General features: G+C 47.1%; 2 protein-coding genes across 6 annotated transcripts; both read right to left on the bottom strand.

The window, feature by feature from the left end:
• Positions 1–260: 260 nt before the first annotated feature.
• On the bottom strand, positions 261–6519 carry ical1 (islet cell autoantigen 1-like). Of its 5 annotated transcripts, XM_068309117.1 has the most exons (14): positions 6405–6519; positions 5670–5702; positions 5424–5598; positions 4178–4250; positions 3774–3897; positions 3496–3694; positions 3296–3421; positions 3113–3211; positions 2931–3034; positions 2720–2769; positions 2390–2593; positions 1750–2013; positions 1554–1649; positions 261–1451 (listed from the first exon to the last, which is right to left on the bottom strand). In XM_068309117.1, the coding sequence occupies exons 2-14, from the start codon at positions 5675–5677 to the stop codon at positions 1339–1341; spliced, it is 1635 nt and encodes a 544-aa protein (XP_068165218.1). In that variant the 5' UTR covers positions 5678–5702; positions 6405–6519; the 3' UTR covers positions 261–1338. The 5 variants fall into 5 exon arrangements, with proteins under 5 accessions (XP_068165218.1, XP_068165216.1, XP_068165217.1 ...); XM_068309115.1 differs by having other exon boundaries at positions 3113–3421; XM_068309116.1 differs by having other exon boundaries at positions 2390–2560; positions 3113–3421.
• Positions 6520–7205: 686 nt separating this feature from the next.
• wdr12 (WD repeat domain 12) lies at positions 7206–10266 on the bottom strand. The gene is made up of 13 exons (XM_068309120.1): positions 10118–10266; positions 9691–9785; positions 9342–9436; positions 9155–9261; positions 8953–9068; positions 8717–8871; positions 8580–8625; positions 8415–8500; positions 8194–8334; positions 8013–8118; positions 7807–7939; positions 7601–7673; positions 7206–7520 (listed from the first exon to the last, which is right to left on the bottom strand). Exons 1-13 carry the CDS (start codon positions 10156–10158, stop codon positions 7443–7445), a joined length of 1272 nt encoding a protein of 423 aa, XP_068165221.1. The 5' UTR covers positions 10159–10266; the 3' UTR covers positions 7206–7442.
• Between the last annotated feature and the right edge of the window lie 408 nt (positions 10267–10674).

The raw sequence follows: 10674 nt of genomic DNA, 5'->3' as shown, positions 1-10674 counted from the left end.
AGATTACATCGTCCATCTCAGGTTGTAGTGATCAGGAAACAAGACGATCCAGAGAGCTAGCAGCACGTAGCCTGACTTAGCAGATAGATGCTAACACTTAGCAGAGACGTCAAGGGAATCTCGCCAGCTGATTGGTCAAGAGCAAATTGGAAAAACAATCACACATTCAGCAGCATCCGTTTTTAGGCGTCTAAAAAAATATTTAAAAAAAGATTCATGTGATTTTTTTTTTTTAATTTTTGGAATGAGACTCGACAAGATTCTTCGTTTGCTCGTCTAATTTATTGGAAACAGAACTGCCAAGTTTTCATCTGTTTAAACCCGAGTGAAATAAAAAGGCATAGTTGAATTAAATAAAGCATTTTGTGATTGACTGGAATACATTCGTGTTTTTTTTTAATTTAAAAAAAAGAAAAAATCTAGTTTTCCCTACAAGCATCACATTAAAAAAAGAATGTAATGATAATAATGTGCAGCTTGTATAAAAGTGTTTTTCACAGGCACACGTCACGAGCCAGGCGTCCAATCAGATGCCTCGTAGAAGCTCGTCTGCATCTTCATTTCCTGTTTTGGTCAACATGAAAAAAAAAAAAGGTCAGTCCATCAGAATCCATTTTACAGCGCGGTAACAGTTGTCCAGTGTAGATTCTCTGTCCCAGAATGCATCTGTGAACTCATAATACAACACGCACCTCAACATACACATTTTAGTGTCATATATATATATATTCATGTTTTCAGTGTACGGCTACACAATAGAAACATCTGATTGAGCAAGAAATCATAAATAATACAGTTTAATGCAGTTCAAGTCAGCTGCACATTTTATACACTTGAACCCAACACCCCAAAAACAAATCAAAAATCCTTCAAATTAAATAAAACCATTGTTTTATCCTTCACATATTTTTTTAATTGACATTTATGATTGTGAAACCTGAAGCAGGATGTTTCAGACCTCTGGCTGAAGCAGCTTCCACATTTAAAGGCACAGTGACGACATCCTGTGTACACACACTGCGCCCTTCATTCATGCGCTAACCGTGTGCTGTCATGTAGAAACTGTTCAGCGGTACAGAGATATTTTTATTTTACATCCTGGGTTATGAATGAACATAAACCCCCAGAAAACGACAAAAAGAATCTAAACGATGAAATATTCTCGCCAAAGAAAGTTAAAGTAACACGGATCAGGTGTGTGTGTGTGTGTGTTAACAGTCATGTAAAGAGCTGCAGGGGGCGTGAACCCCTGAGCAGAGCATCAATCCAGTGAGCTTCCCTTTGCAGTAGGAACATAATCCAGGTGTGTGTGTGTTTGAATCCACGTCCGTTAAACGTTCAGGCGTTCAGCAGCTCCTCCTCCGAGCGTCCGATGGCGTCCGGGTTAGAGAGGGGGTCCAGGTCTGCGAACAGGTTGAACCAGGCCGACATGTCTTTGGAGCCCCCTGCAGCTGCGCACACACACACACACACACACACACACACACACAGTGGACAGGGGTTAAGGCGTGATAAACCAGGGCAGACACAATGCACGTTGAGTCGGGGTTTACCATTGGCCGCTGAACTCGGCGCCGTCTGAGCTGATTGGCTCTGAGCAGAGGGAAGCTGCAGGGGCTGGGCCTGGAACATGGGCGGGGTCGCCCAGCCTGAAGGACAAATCAGAAGATGGATAGACGTGAATCAGCGATCACATGGTTGGCGTGCTGCATTGAGCACGTCCCTCCAGCAGAGGGCGCCGCGGCTCACCTGTGGACCTCAGGCTGTGATCCAGCAGCTGGGAGGGCAGGAAGCCCGTGGGGCTGGGCGGGCCGGAGGCGGGACCCGCCGCCGAGGCGACACCCGAGTTAGCCTGAGGGATGCTGGGAGGGTCGAACGCCCCAAAAGCGTCCTGCCACTCTTTGCTGAAGTCGTCGCTCTGCCCCAGGCCGGGGCTGAGGAGTTCTTTGAGGAACGCCATGTCGCCCCGTTCGCCGTCCTCCTCCGGGGTCCGGGCGGCGTGTGGAGACCCGCCTGGAGCGGATCAGAAAACAAAAAGCACCTCAGCTGATGCGTTTGTGACGCACAGAGGAGAAAACGCGGCGACGTTTGGTTCAAGGAACCCGGAGCAGGTGATCGTCAGCGGGTGATCGCAGCAGCTGAGTCACGTTATTAGTTCCACCTGCCATGAAAGAGCTGCAGTGGGCAGGAGGAGGAAGAGCAGACGCAGGTTTAAAGAGATCCTCGTCTCCTGGGAGTGGAAACTAACTCCTTGTTTCGCAGCAGGAAGCAGGAGATGAAATCCCAGAGGAGGTGATTTGACACCAGAGCAGCAAGAAGGAGAGAAGAAGCAGCTTGTTGGAGTCAGAAACCACAGATTGAAGCCATTCGAGGCAGCTGGTGGGTTTACCGGCGATGGCCAGCTGAGCGGCGCCGGGCTGGAGGCCCCCGAAGCCCCAGGTGTCCCCGGGGTCGTCGCCTTGGAGAGTCATCAGCTGGGGCTGCAGGGAGGAGCCGACCGGCGGCGGCGGGAGGCTCCAGGCCATGAGCATCAGGTTGGTGTTGGCGCCCCCCGACTGTCCTGTGAGGTCGTGTTTGGGCGTGGTGAGTTCAGCTGAGCGTCAGGAGTTAACACAGCGGGAGTTTACACACACACACACACACACACACACTCCTCCTGAGCGCTGTTAGCAGCATGGAGGAGGAAGTAAAGGAGGGAACTGGTTTCAAGCGAACACACCTGCGTCGGAGGCACTTCCTGGCGGGTTGTCATCGTCCAGGGACACCAGACTGAGGAAGAGGAGAGAGGGGGGAGGGGGGAGGAGGGAGAATGAGTTCGTTTGCTATTTTTAGCACCGTCTGGTTGGAGCTGCGGCCTCTAAAGTCCTGAGCTACACACTGATGGGCGTGACGGGATGCGTCCTTTCTGATTGGTTGGTGTGTTCTCCCACCTGTCTGTGTTGCTCTGCAGGACCTCCTCCTGCTTCTTCTTCTTCTTCTTCTTGTCCTCTCGGTTCTGCAGGTCAGTTATCTCCTCTAAGGGGTCTCGCAGCTCCTGCAGGGACAGATCGACGTGTTTTACATGACATGAAGCGACCGTCTCGGGGGTTTTCCACGCCGGTGCTTCGGGTACCTTGAGCGTGGTGAACTGGTACGTGATGTGACCGTGGAAGGCCTCGTGGATTCTGGACATGGCGTGGGCCGTCTTCTCCCAGAACTGCAGCAGGGTGGTCTGGAAGGGACCAGGACGAAGGGAAGAGATTGAAGCCATCGCTGATAGGTAGTTAGATGTATCGTGACAGGAAGTCGGGCCCACCTGGTAGGTGCAGAGGGAGTGGGACAGCATGTTGCAGCGACTCGCCCCCAGCATGTCCACCTTCTGACACACATCGTTCTTCAGCTTCTCAAACTGTCCCTTCGTCCCGCGGACCTGAGCCTGGACCTGAGAACGGAGACGCCGTGACAAACCTCCACACACAATCGGATTGGTTCAGAAGACGTGAACTCCTCCCACACCTTGCGGAACTTTTCCAGCTGTTTGTAGGTATCCGGGTCCAGTTCCTGGGAGGCGTCCTTCATCCAGAGCAGCGCCCCCCGATACTCGGTGCGGGCCTTCTCCATGCGGCTGACCGTCAGCAGCGTGTCGGCGATGGCGCGCCGCCTGAACGTCTCCACTTCCTGGTGCAGGCGGTGCAGCGACGCACGCAGAGCCATCCTACGAGGATGTGGAAAAAATTACACAAAATTAAAATATGAAAGGAGATTCTCTTTCAATCCGTCCGTTTCCTGCTCACCGCTGCTTGGCGGAGGTGCACAGCGCCTTGCTGGTGGCGTCCATCATGTTGCCAGCCTTCGTGCGATCGTGTTCAGCCTGGAAGCGCAGGAACAGGCCGAGCTCGTTCTCCTCCTGAGACAAGCCTGGGGTCGGAGGTTTGAGGTTTGAGTCCCATTACAGAGAAACAAGGAATCACCTTTGTTGACATTGAGTAAGAAACGATCTGGGAGTCGTTAATGAGAACAGAGAACAAACATTCTTTTTCACAGTGAGTACTACAAACACCTGAAGGATAATTTTCCTTCATCAGCAGGATTATTCTTAATCTCCGTGATGTGATCATTAATTAGGAATGCAGGGAACTAAATCAGTTTGTGAGGACTGTTAATGAGGAGTTGTGTGACCGTTTGACGTTCCACTCACGTGTGATCCTCTGCTGGTATTTCTCGATCACCTTCACCAGCTCGGTGCACGTCGACTGAACCGATCGGAAGAACTGCGGAGACGAATCAGGTCTGATTATCATCATCTACCTCCGAGTCTGTTAAACACGTTTCTGGTTATCTGGTTGACAACAGCGGGCGTCATAGCAACACAAATCCTGAAATCACTGGAGCGGGAATAAAAAAAGGAAGACTGGGGGATGAAGGGAGTCACCTCGACTTTTACAGACGCTGTAGGCAGAATTAGGGTGATTGTACTGAATGTTTTCATCGATATTTTGATGCTAACGTCTTTAGCTTCGTCATTTTATGACATCATAATGACGGTTCTCGCCTGCAATTTGTTTCACCTGATTTTAAGCACAGGTTTAGAATGTGTGCCTGCAGGACGACTAACAGAGGAAGGAGGTGACTGGAACACGTGTAGTTACTGATTAGCTGCAGAATAAACAGCCGCTGCCTTCGCAGCTGAAGCCAGACACCTCAGGTCTCAGTGAAACACGCCAGCCACCCTCGATACAGATCAATCTATCAAAATCATGATTGTATGAGTCACAGCATCAAGGCAGGAGTCAAAAACAGAAGTAAACAGACCCCCCCCCCAAAGCTAGCTGATGAAACAGGAGGATAATGTTCGAAACTGATAGGATCGCTTTTAAAGATCGTCTGATGCTGTAAAATGATCCAAAAATGTCAGCTTTCAAAATATAATGAGGCGAATTAGCGAACGTCTGATCCGATTAGGAGCTCATCGGTCATGAAGCGAAATCAGATTAGCTACGCGAGACGAGGCTGCAAATCTAATCTGCCCTGGTGGTTTTAGCGCCCTGCTGCTCCACACGGCTCAAAGTCACGATAAAGAAAGTAGAGACCGAACACGAGGCGTCAGCTCTGTAAAAACAGGCTTTAAATTTACTCTCATGTGTCGGTATATCCATGTGTTCCTCATTTGTCGGACTGTCGAGCACAAAAGAAGTCTGACCCTGATCCGGAGCGAACAAAGGCCTCATAGAATCGGTGAAACTCGACTACATCCCCGTCTCACAGCACCGACAGCCAGTCAGGACTCACCAGAACCAAACCACTCGTGAGAAATGAGAAATGACCGAGAAGAACAAAGTGATGACATAATTTCATCTCAAATCTCATCATCAGACGTCTGCAACAGATTTAATTGATGCATTTCCGGGATAATCTGAACGCACAACCTGTGTTTCCTCTCTTACCTCCAGCTTGGCATCCAGGTCGGCGTCGGACGCCACCACGTACTCGTCCTCCTTCTTGCCCGTGGCCTTGATGAGGACCTGCTTGGTCTTCCAGAACTTCTTCTGCATGCGAGCCATCACCGAACTGTCCTCACCGAGGAAAGCCCGGCCGCCGCTCATCATGTCCGCTGTAAACCTGTGGCAGACGCAACACAGTCAGGTACCCCTCATCAGGTATTATTAGCATAATGGTCGTTTTCCACGTACCCCTCCATTACTGGATGTCCACGTTTTTCTGTTCTGAAGTTAAAAAAAAAAAAAAGACAAATGTTTAAACGAGAGGAAATATGTAACAGCACAAGGCTGTCAAAAACAAGCATAAAGACAAACAGTAAATGTTGACTTTTCCATATTTGCAGAAAGCATTATTACATTGTTATTACTAGATAATAACTTATTGAGTGGCGTCAATAAATATCAGGTCAAAATGAGTTTAACAGAAAATTTAAATGTTTGTTTTCGGAAAGGGCAAGAACACAGCTGACAGCTGCTGCCCCCGGGGGGGGCATTATGATAATGGAGTTGGTTCGATCGTGGGGGATTAGTTAGTTCTGATCCAGCTACAGATAATCGATGCTATCGATTATCGATAAAGAGGCGAACGCAGCGATCCTCTGAGACACCTGCCACTTCACGGAGTCGAGAAAACTGAAAGCTGGCCAGCTGGCTGTCGGGCAGGTGTTCGGTTACAGCCGCTGCCGTCAGGAAGAGCCAAACCGAGCATCCCTGCGACATTTATCGACATTAATTAATAAAAAAATGTTCGACAGAAGAAAAACACGCAGCCGATCCGCCAGGAAACGTCAGCAAAGGAGGCTAGTAGCCGTTTAGCTAGCATGTGGAGCCCCCAAAAAGACGACTAAAACCCGGTGGAGAATTAGCAGTGATGTCACGGTTTGCATTGGCGTTAGCTGTTTGTTTAAAAGGTGGATATTTATTTACCTGGCTTTCGGTTTGGTCCAGCTGCCCGGACATCCATGAAGCTCAGCTCCGCTAGCGATTTCTCCCAATAGCCGTGACGGACTGACGAGGCTCTGAGTCAGTCCTGCGGGTTCAGCTCCGCCCACTGCTTTGATAAGTACGTCATCAGTGACGTTCGTAAAAAGATTAATAAAAAACTATCTAATTAAATTAAAGGAAATTCACTCCATATGAGTCACAGGCATTCCGAATATATTTTTTAATTTTAAGTTGGAGTAATTTATAAAGTGTATTACTGGACATTCTGTCCAGGTTGGACATCTAGCCACGCCTCCCGCGAGATTACGTCATGTCCGAAACAGGATATGCAAACGAGCGGTGGCGCCGATTGAACACGGGGGGTCGCTGTTGTCAGGCCTACAGAAGACCGTCAACTGAACTGTGCCACGCACTATTGACGTTTGAAAATTTGTAATACGGTGCATCACGTTTAGAATACTGCTGAATTGGTGACAATTGGATCTTTTAATTATACGTTTTTCAAAGTTCAGCTTAATTTGGCTTTATAAAATGGTTAAAAATGCAGTTATCCATATTTAGACAACCACTTAGAAATTGTAGTGACCTAAAAGAGTCTTGAGTGACACCACTTTATTAACTATTCTATAGCCAAACCAGTCCGAGGAGGAAAAGGGACAAAACTAACCTATCAACAGGTTTTACAAGCCAAGCAAATCTCGGCTAACCTGGAGGAAAATAAGTATTAAAATGTGTGTAGAAGGAATAAAGGTACCACCAATATCACATGCATGAGTGAATGGAATTATCAGACCACATAGGAGGCAAAATTAATTTATAATTTTCTTAAACTGCAGGAAACAACAAATACTCCTTTAGAAAATATAACTACAAATGGAGGGAGAACAAAAGTAACAACATAATTTGAATAAACTGCGGCTTCCATCTGCCTCTGATCTTGTGATTATGTGGACGTCTCTACACAATGACTCTGGGGTGACTGATGACGTGGGTCTCTGCAGTCCAGGCCTCATGTGGAGCCTATGCCCCCGCGTCTGTCTGACAGGCGGAGTATCTGTACGTGTACAGCTTGTTATCTGCACCTCCACTCAGCATCAGCTGGAACAGAAACGGAGAGAAGTAAAAACACTGATTTTCATGTATGAATTAATAGAAAGAAAAGTAAAACGCATCCTTACCCCACTTTCTGTCCAGTCCACGCAAAACACCTTGTCCTCATGTGCCGCCAAGTCATACAGGGGAGCCTTACAGCTGTGACAAATAAGAACTTTTAATTTCATAGACTAAATGTGGTACATAGATTTGGGAACAAACAAACCAACACAACATGCGGGTTGGCTTTAACGGAACTATTGAACATCCTTTGACTACATGCTTCACGGACCTTCTGGTGTCCCACAGTTTGACGATGTTGTCAAGGGAACCGGACACCAGCTGGTGTTCATGCAATGGCGCCCACTTGACAGCAGTGACCCAGCCAGTGTGGGAGGTCAGGGAGAGCGTCACCAGCGACCCATCTGGAGAGGAGAGATGGGGGGGGTTATAGGAGTGTGATCAAACATTGTATGCTTCATGTGAGGCGATGTTCACCTTTGGTTCGAGGGTCCCAGAGTCTGATGTGTCTGTCGGTGCTGCCCGACGCCAGCCGGCGACAGAGGGGAGAGTAGGAAATACAGTTGAACACTTTACTGCCGGTCTGCCCAAAGAAAATAAAACTCATTAATTGACTAGAGGAGAATTTTCTGAGTTCCAAACAGTATTATTTCCTCACCAGCGTAGTTTTCATCCCACCAGTCTCCACGTCCCACACGCGGATGGTGTGGTCCCACGATGCACTGCACATTTCCTCGCTGTCACTCCACAGCACAGAGGAAACCGCCTCATTGTGTCCCGACAGCGTCATTAGGGGAGTCTGTACATGCAGGAACAGCATCAGAACCTCTCCCCCACCTGAAGGGTTTCCTCTCAGCCCAGGAGGGACGGACGACTCACTCTGGTGAGGCCCAGCTGCTGCGTCTTCTGTTTCTTCCTCGGTCTGTCTCCCGGTTCTTCTTCTTCGTCCGTCTCGTCCGTCGGCACTGGCGGCAAGGGAGAATGGTTTATTAAGGTGGACTTTTGAGTTCCATTCAGTCGTGTTTCGCCATGATGGGAACTCACCTGCTGACCAAATCTTCAACATTTTGTCCCAGGAGCCGCTGCAGAACTGTGAGGGAGGATAAAAAAAACCTTAACTTCCTCCGTCCTTAACATACATCCTAAATATTTCTTAAGATCCACCATCTGTCCTCTTTTACCTTTGAGCCGGTGGGATCTGTGGAAACGGTGTCAACACTCCCCGTGTGCCCCCGACAGCAGTGCCTCGCTTTCACCTTGTTCCTCTCTGAGTTCCACTCCCAAAGCAGAACGGTTTGGTCCAGAGACGCCGTCAGAAGCAACGAGGTCAGACCGTCTGTAAATGGACAGAAGTACACGGATGCTTTTCTTTTCAAACCCAGAAGGGTGGATGGCTGTGCTTGTTCGCGCCGCTCACCTCTTTTGACCCACGCGACATCTTTGACCACATCTGTGTGTCCAGCCACCGTTATGACCGGCTTCCCCTCCGCAGACCAGATCCTGGCCGTCTTGTCGTATGACCCCGTTAGAATCCTGAAAAAATAACATGGAAGTAGGAAAACTTCAGAGCTATGAACAGTTTCTTCCATTTTTGTGGGCTTTTGTTGTTGTTTTTTTACCATTCAGCATCCGCATCGATGGCGCTAATCCAGTCATCGTGCATCATACACTCCTCTGGCTCTGGGGCTGTGATCCGCTCCACGTACTGGATCTCCACCACGTCTTCCTAAAACACAGACGCACTCATGCATGAATGTCGAATGATGACTTCCAGTTATGTATTATTGATAAGTTATTTATCAGTACCGTTGATATGCCTTCGGTCTCCATGTGAGACGACAGCGGTGTTCGCAGGAACTGACCCCTGACCAGGAAGTCGAACTCCACTTTGCTGTGGGACGCTGTTGCATCAAAAAAAACACAAGAATTCAAGATCCTAGGATTTTTAATCAGATTGTGTGGTTTTGTAAATTATTTCATATAATTTAGGCTCGGAATAACAAATTTAACAAGAATATGGATAAAAACAAATACTTTGAATCATTGAAATCAAACATTTGGTGGTATATGTATTTTATATTGGACGTACCTCCCTAAATAGTAATCTAACCTTATAATAATATTAGATCAGGCTTAACATAAAGTGTGTTTTTACCATTTTTAGCCTCCAGTAGTTTGTTGATGACGCTGCTGAGATCCTTCACTTCAGCCCCAGCAGGGATGGAGAAGGGAACATCATCTACAACATATCTTTAAAAAAAAACCCAATAATATAGGTGACATAAAGTACACATGTGTACATTTAATACTAGACCGGGTTTATTAACTGATCGTGACGTTACCGGATAACGTGAGTGCGAAAACGAGGAAAGCACCCTGCTTTATCTGGACTGTTTATAGCATTAGCTACGTAAAGCAAGCTAAAAACATCAGCTAAGGGCTGTTGGAGGTAATAATTGTGGGTCATACCAGATTTTAAAACACGCATGCAGCAATGAAAGCAGCTTGGTAATGTTTACTGGGAGTTTGCGCTAGTTAGCCAGTCAGCTAGCCGTGTTTTCCTAAAGGGATTAAAAGCTCACCTTTTGTCTTCCGTGAAGAATCTCGCCTGGAGCTGTGACATTTTTAATTTACGTATTTCTCTATTGTTTAACTCGATCTTTTATATATCTCGATCTGTTGCCTCATACCAACACTCTCTCCCCTCGCTCTCATGCCATGTGGTACGAAAATAAGGTCTAATCAGCAGAGCACAGATGTCATCGATGAAGTGGATCTGTGCTCCTTTAGTCATGCCTTGAACTCAGGAAATCATTTTAATTCGACCCTAAAATAAGATCTTAAGACCTTAAAATGTTCGTTAAACACCAACAAAATAAAGCGAGTTTATAAATATAACATCCAATGTGTGTGATATATTTATTGGTGCTATACAACTTAGTTTTGACGTAGTTCAACTTCATTATGTTGCATAATTATTAATATACACGACCATTTTTTGATGGATGAAGTACAAACTCCACCTTCAGGAGCTAAATGTGACCTGAAATTAATGTACCTATTATTCCATAATCCACTAAATCAGTGGAAAATGATAAATGTCTTATAAATGGAAAATTTTCTATTCGAGTACAGGTAC

Source organism: Antennarius striatus, chromosome 24, assembly GCF_040054535.1.
Source record: "Antennarius striatus isolate MH-2024 chromosome 24, ASM4005453v1, whole genome shotgun sequence".
In the NCBI taxonomy this organism is placed as follows: domain Eukaryota; kingdom Metazoa; phylum Chordata; class Actinopteri; order Lophiiformes; family Antennariidae; genus Antennarius; species Antennarius striatus.
The sequence above is the reverse complement of the archived record's forward strand: the minus strand, read 5'-3'. Positions and strand labels throughout refer to the sequence as shown.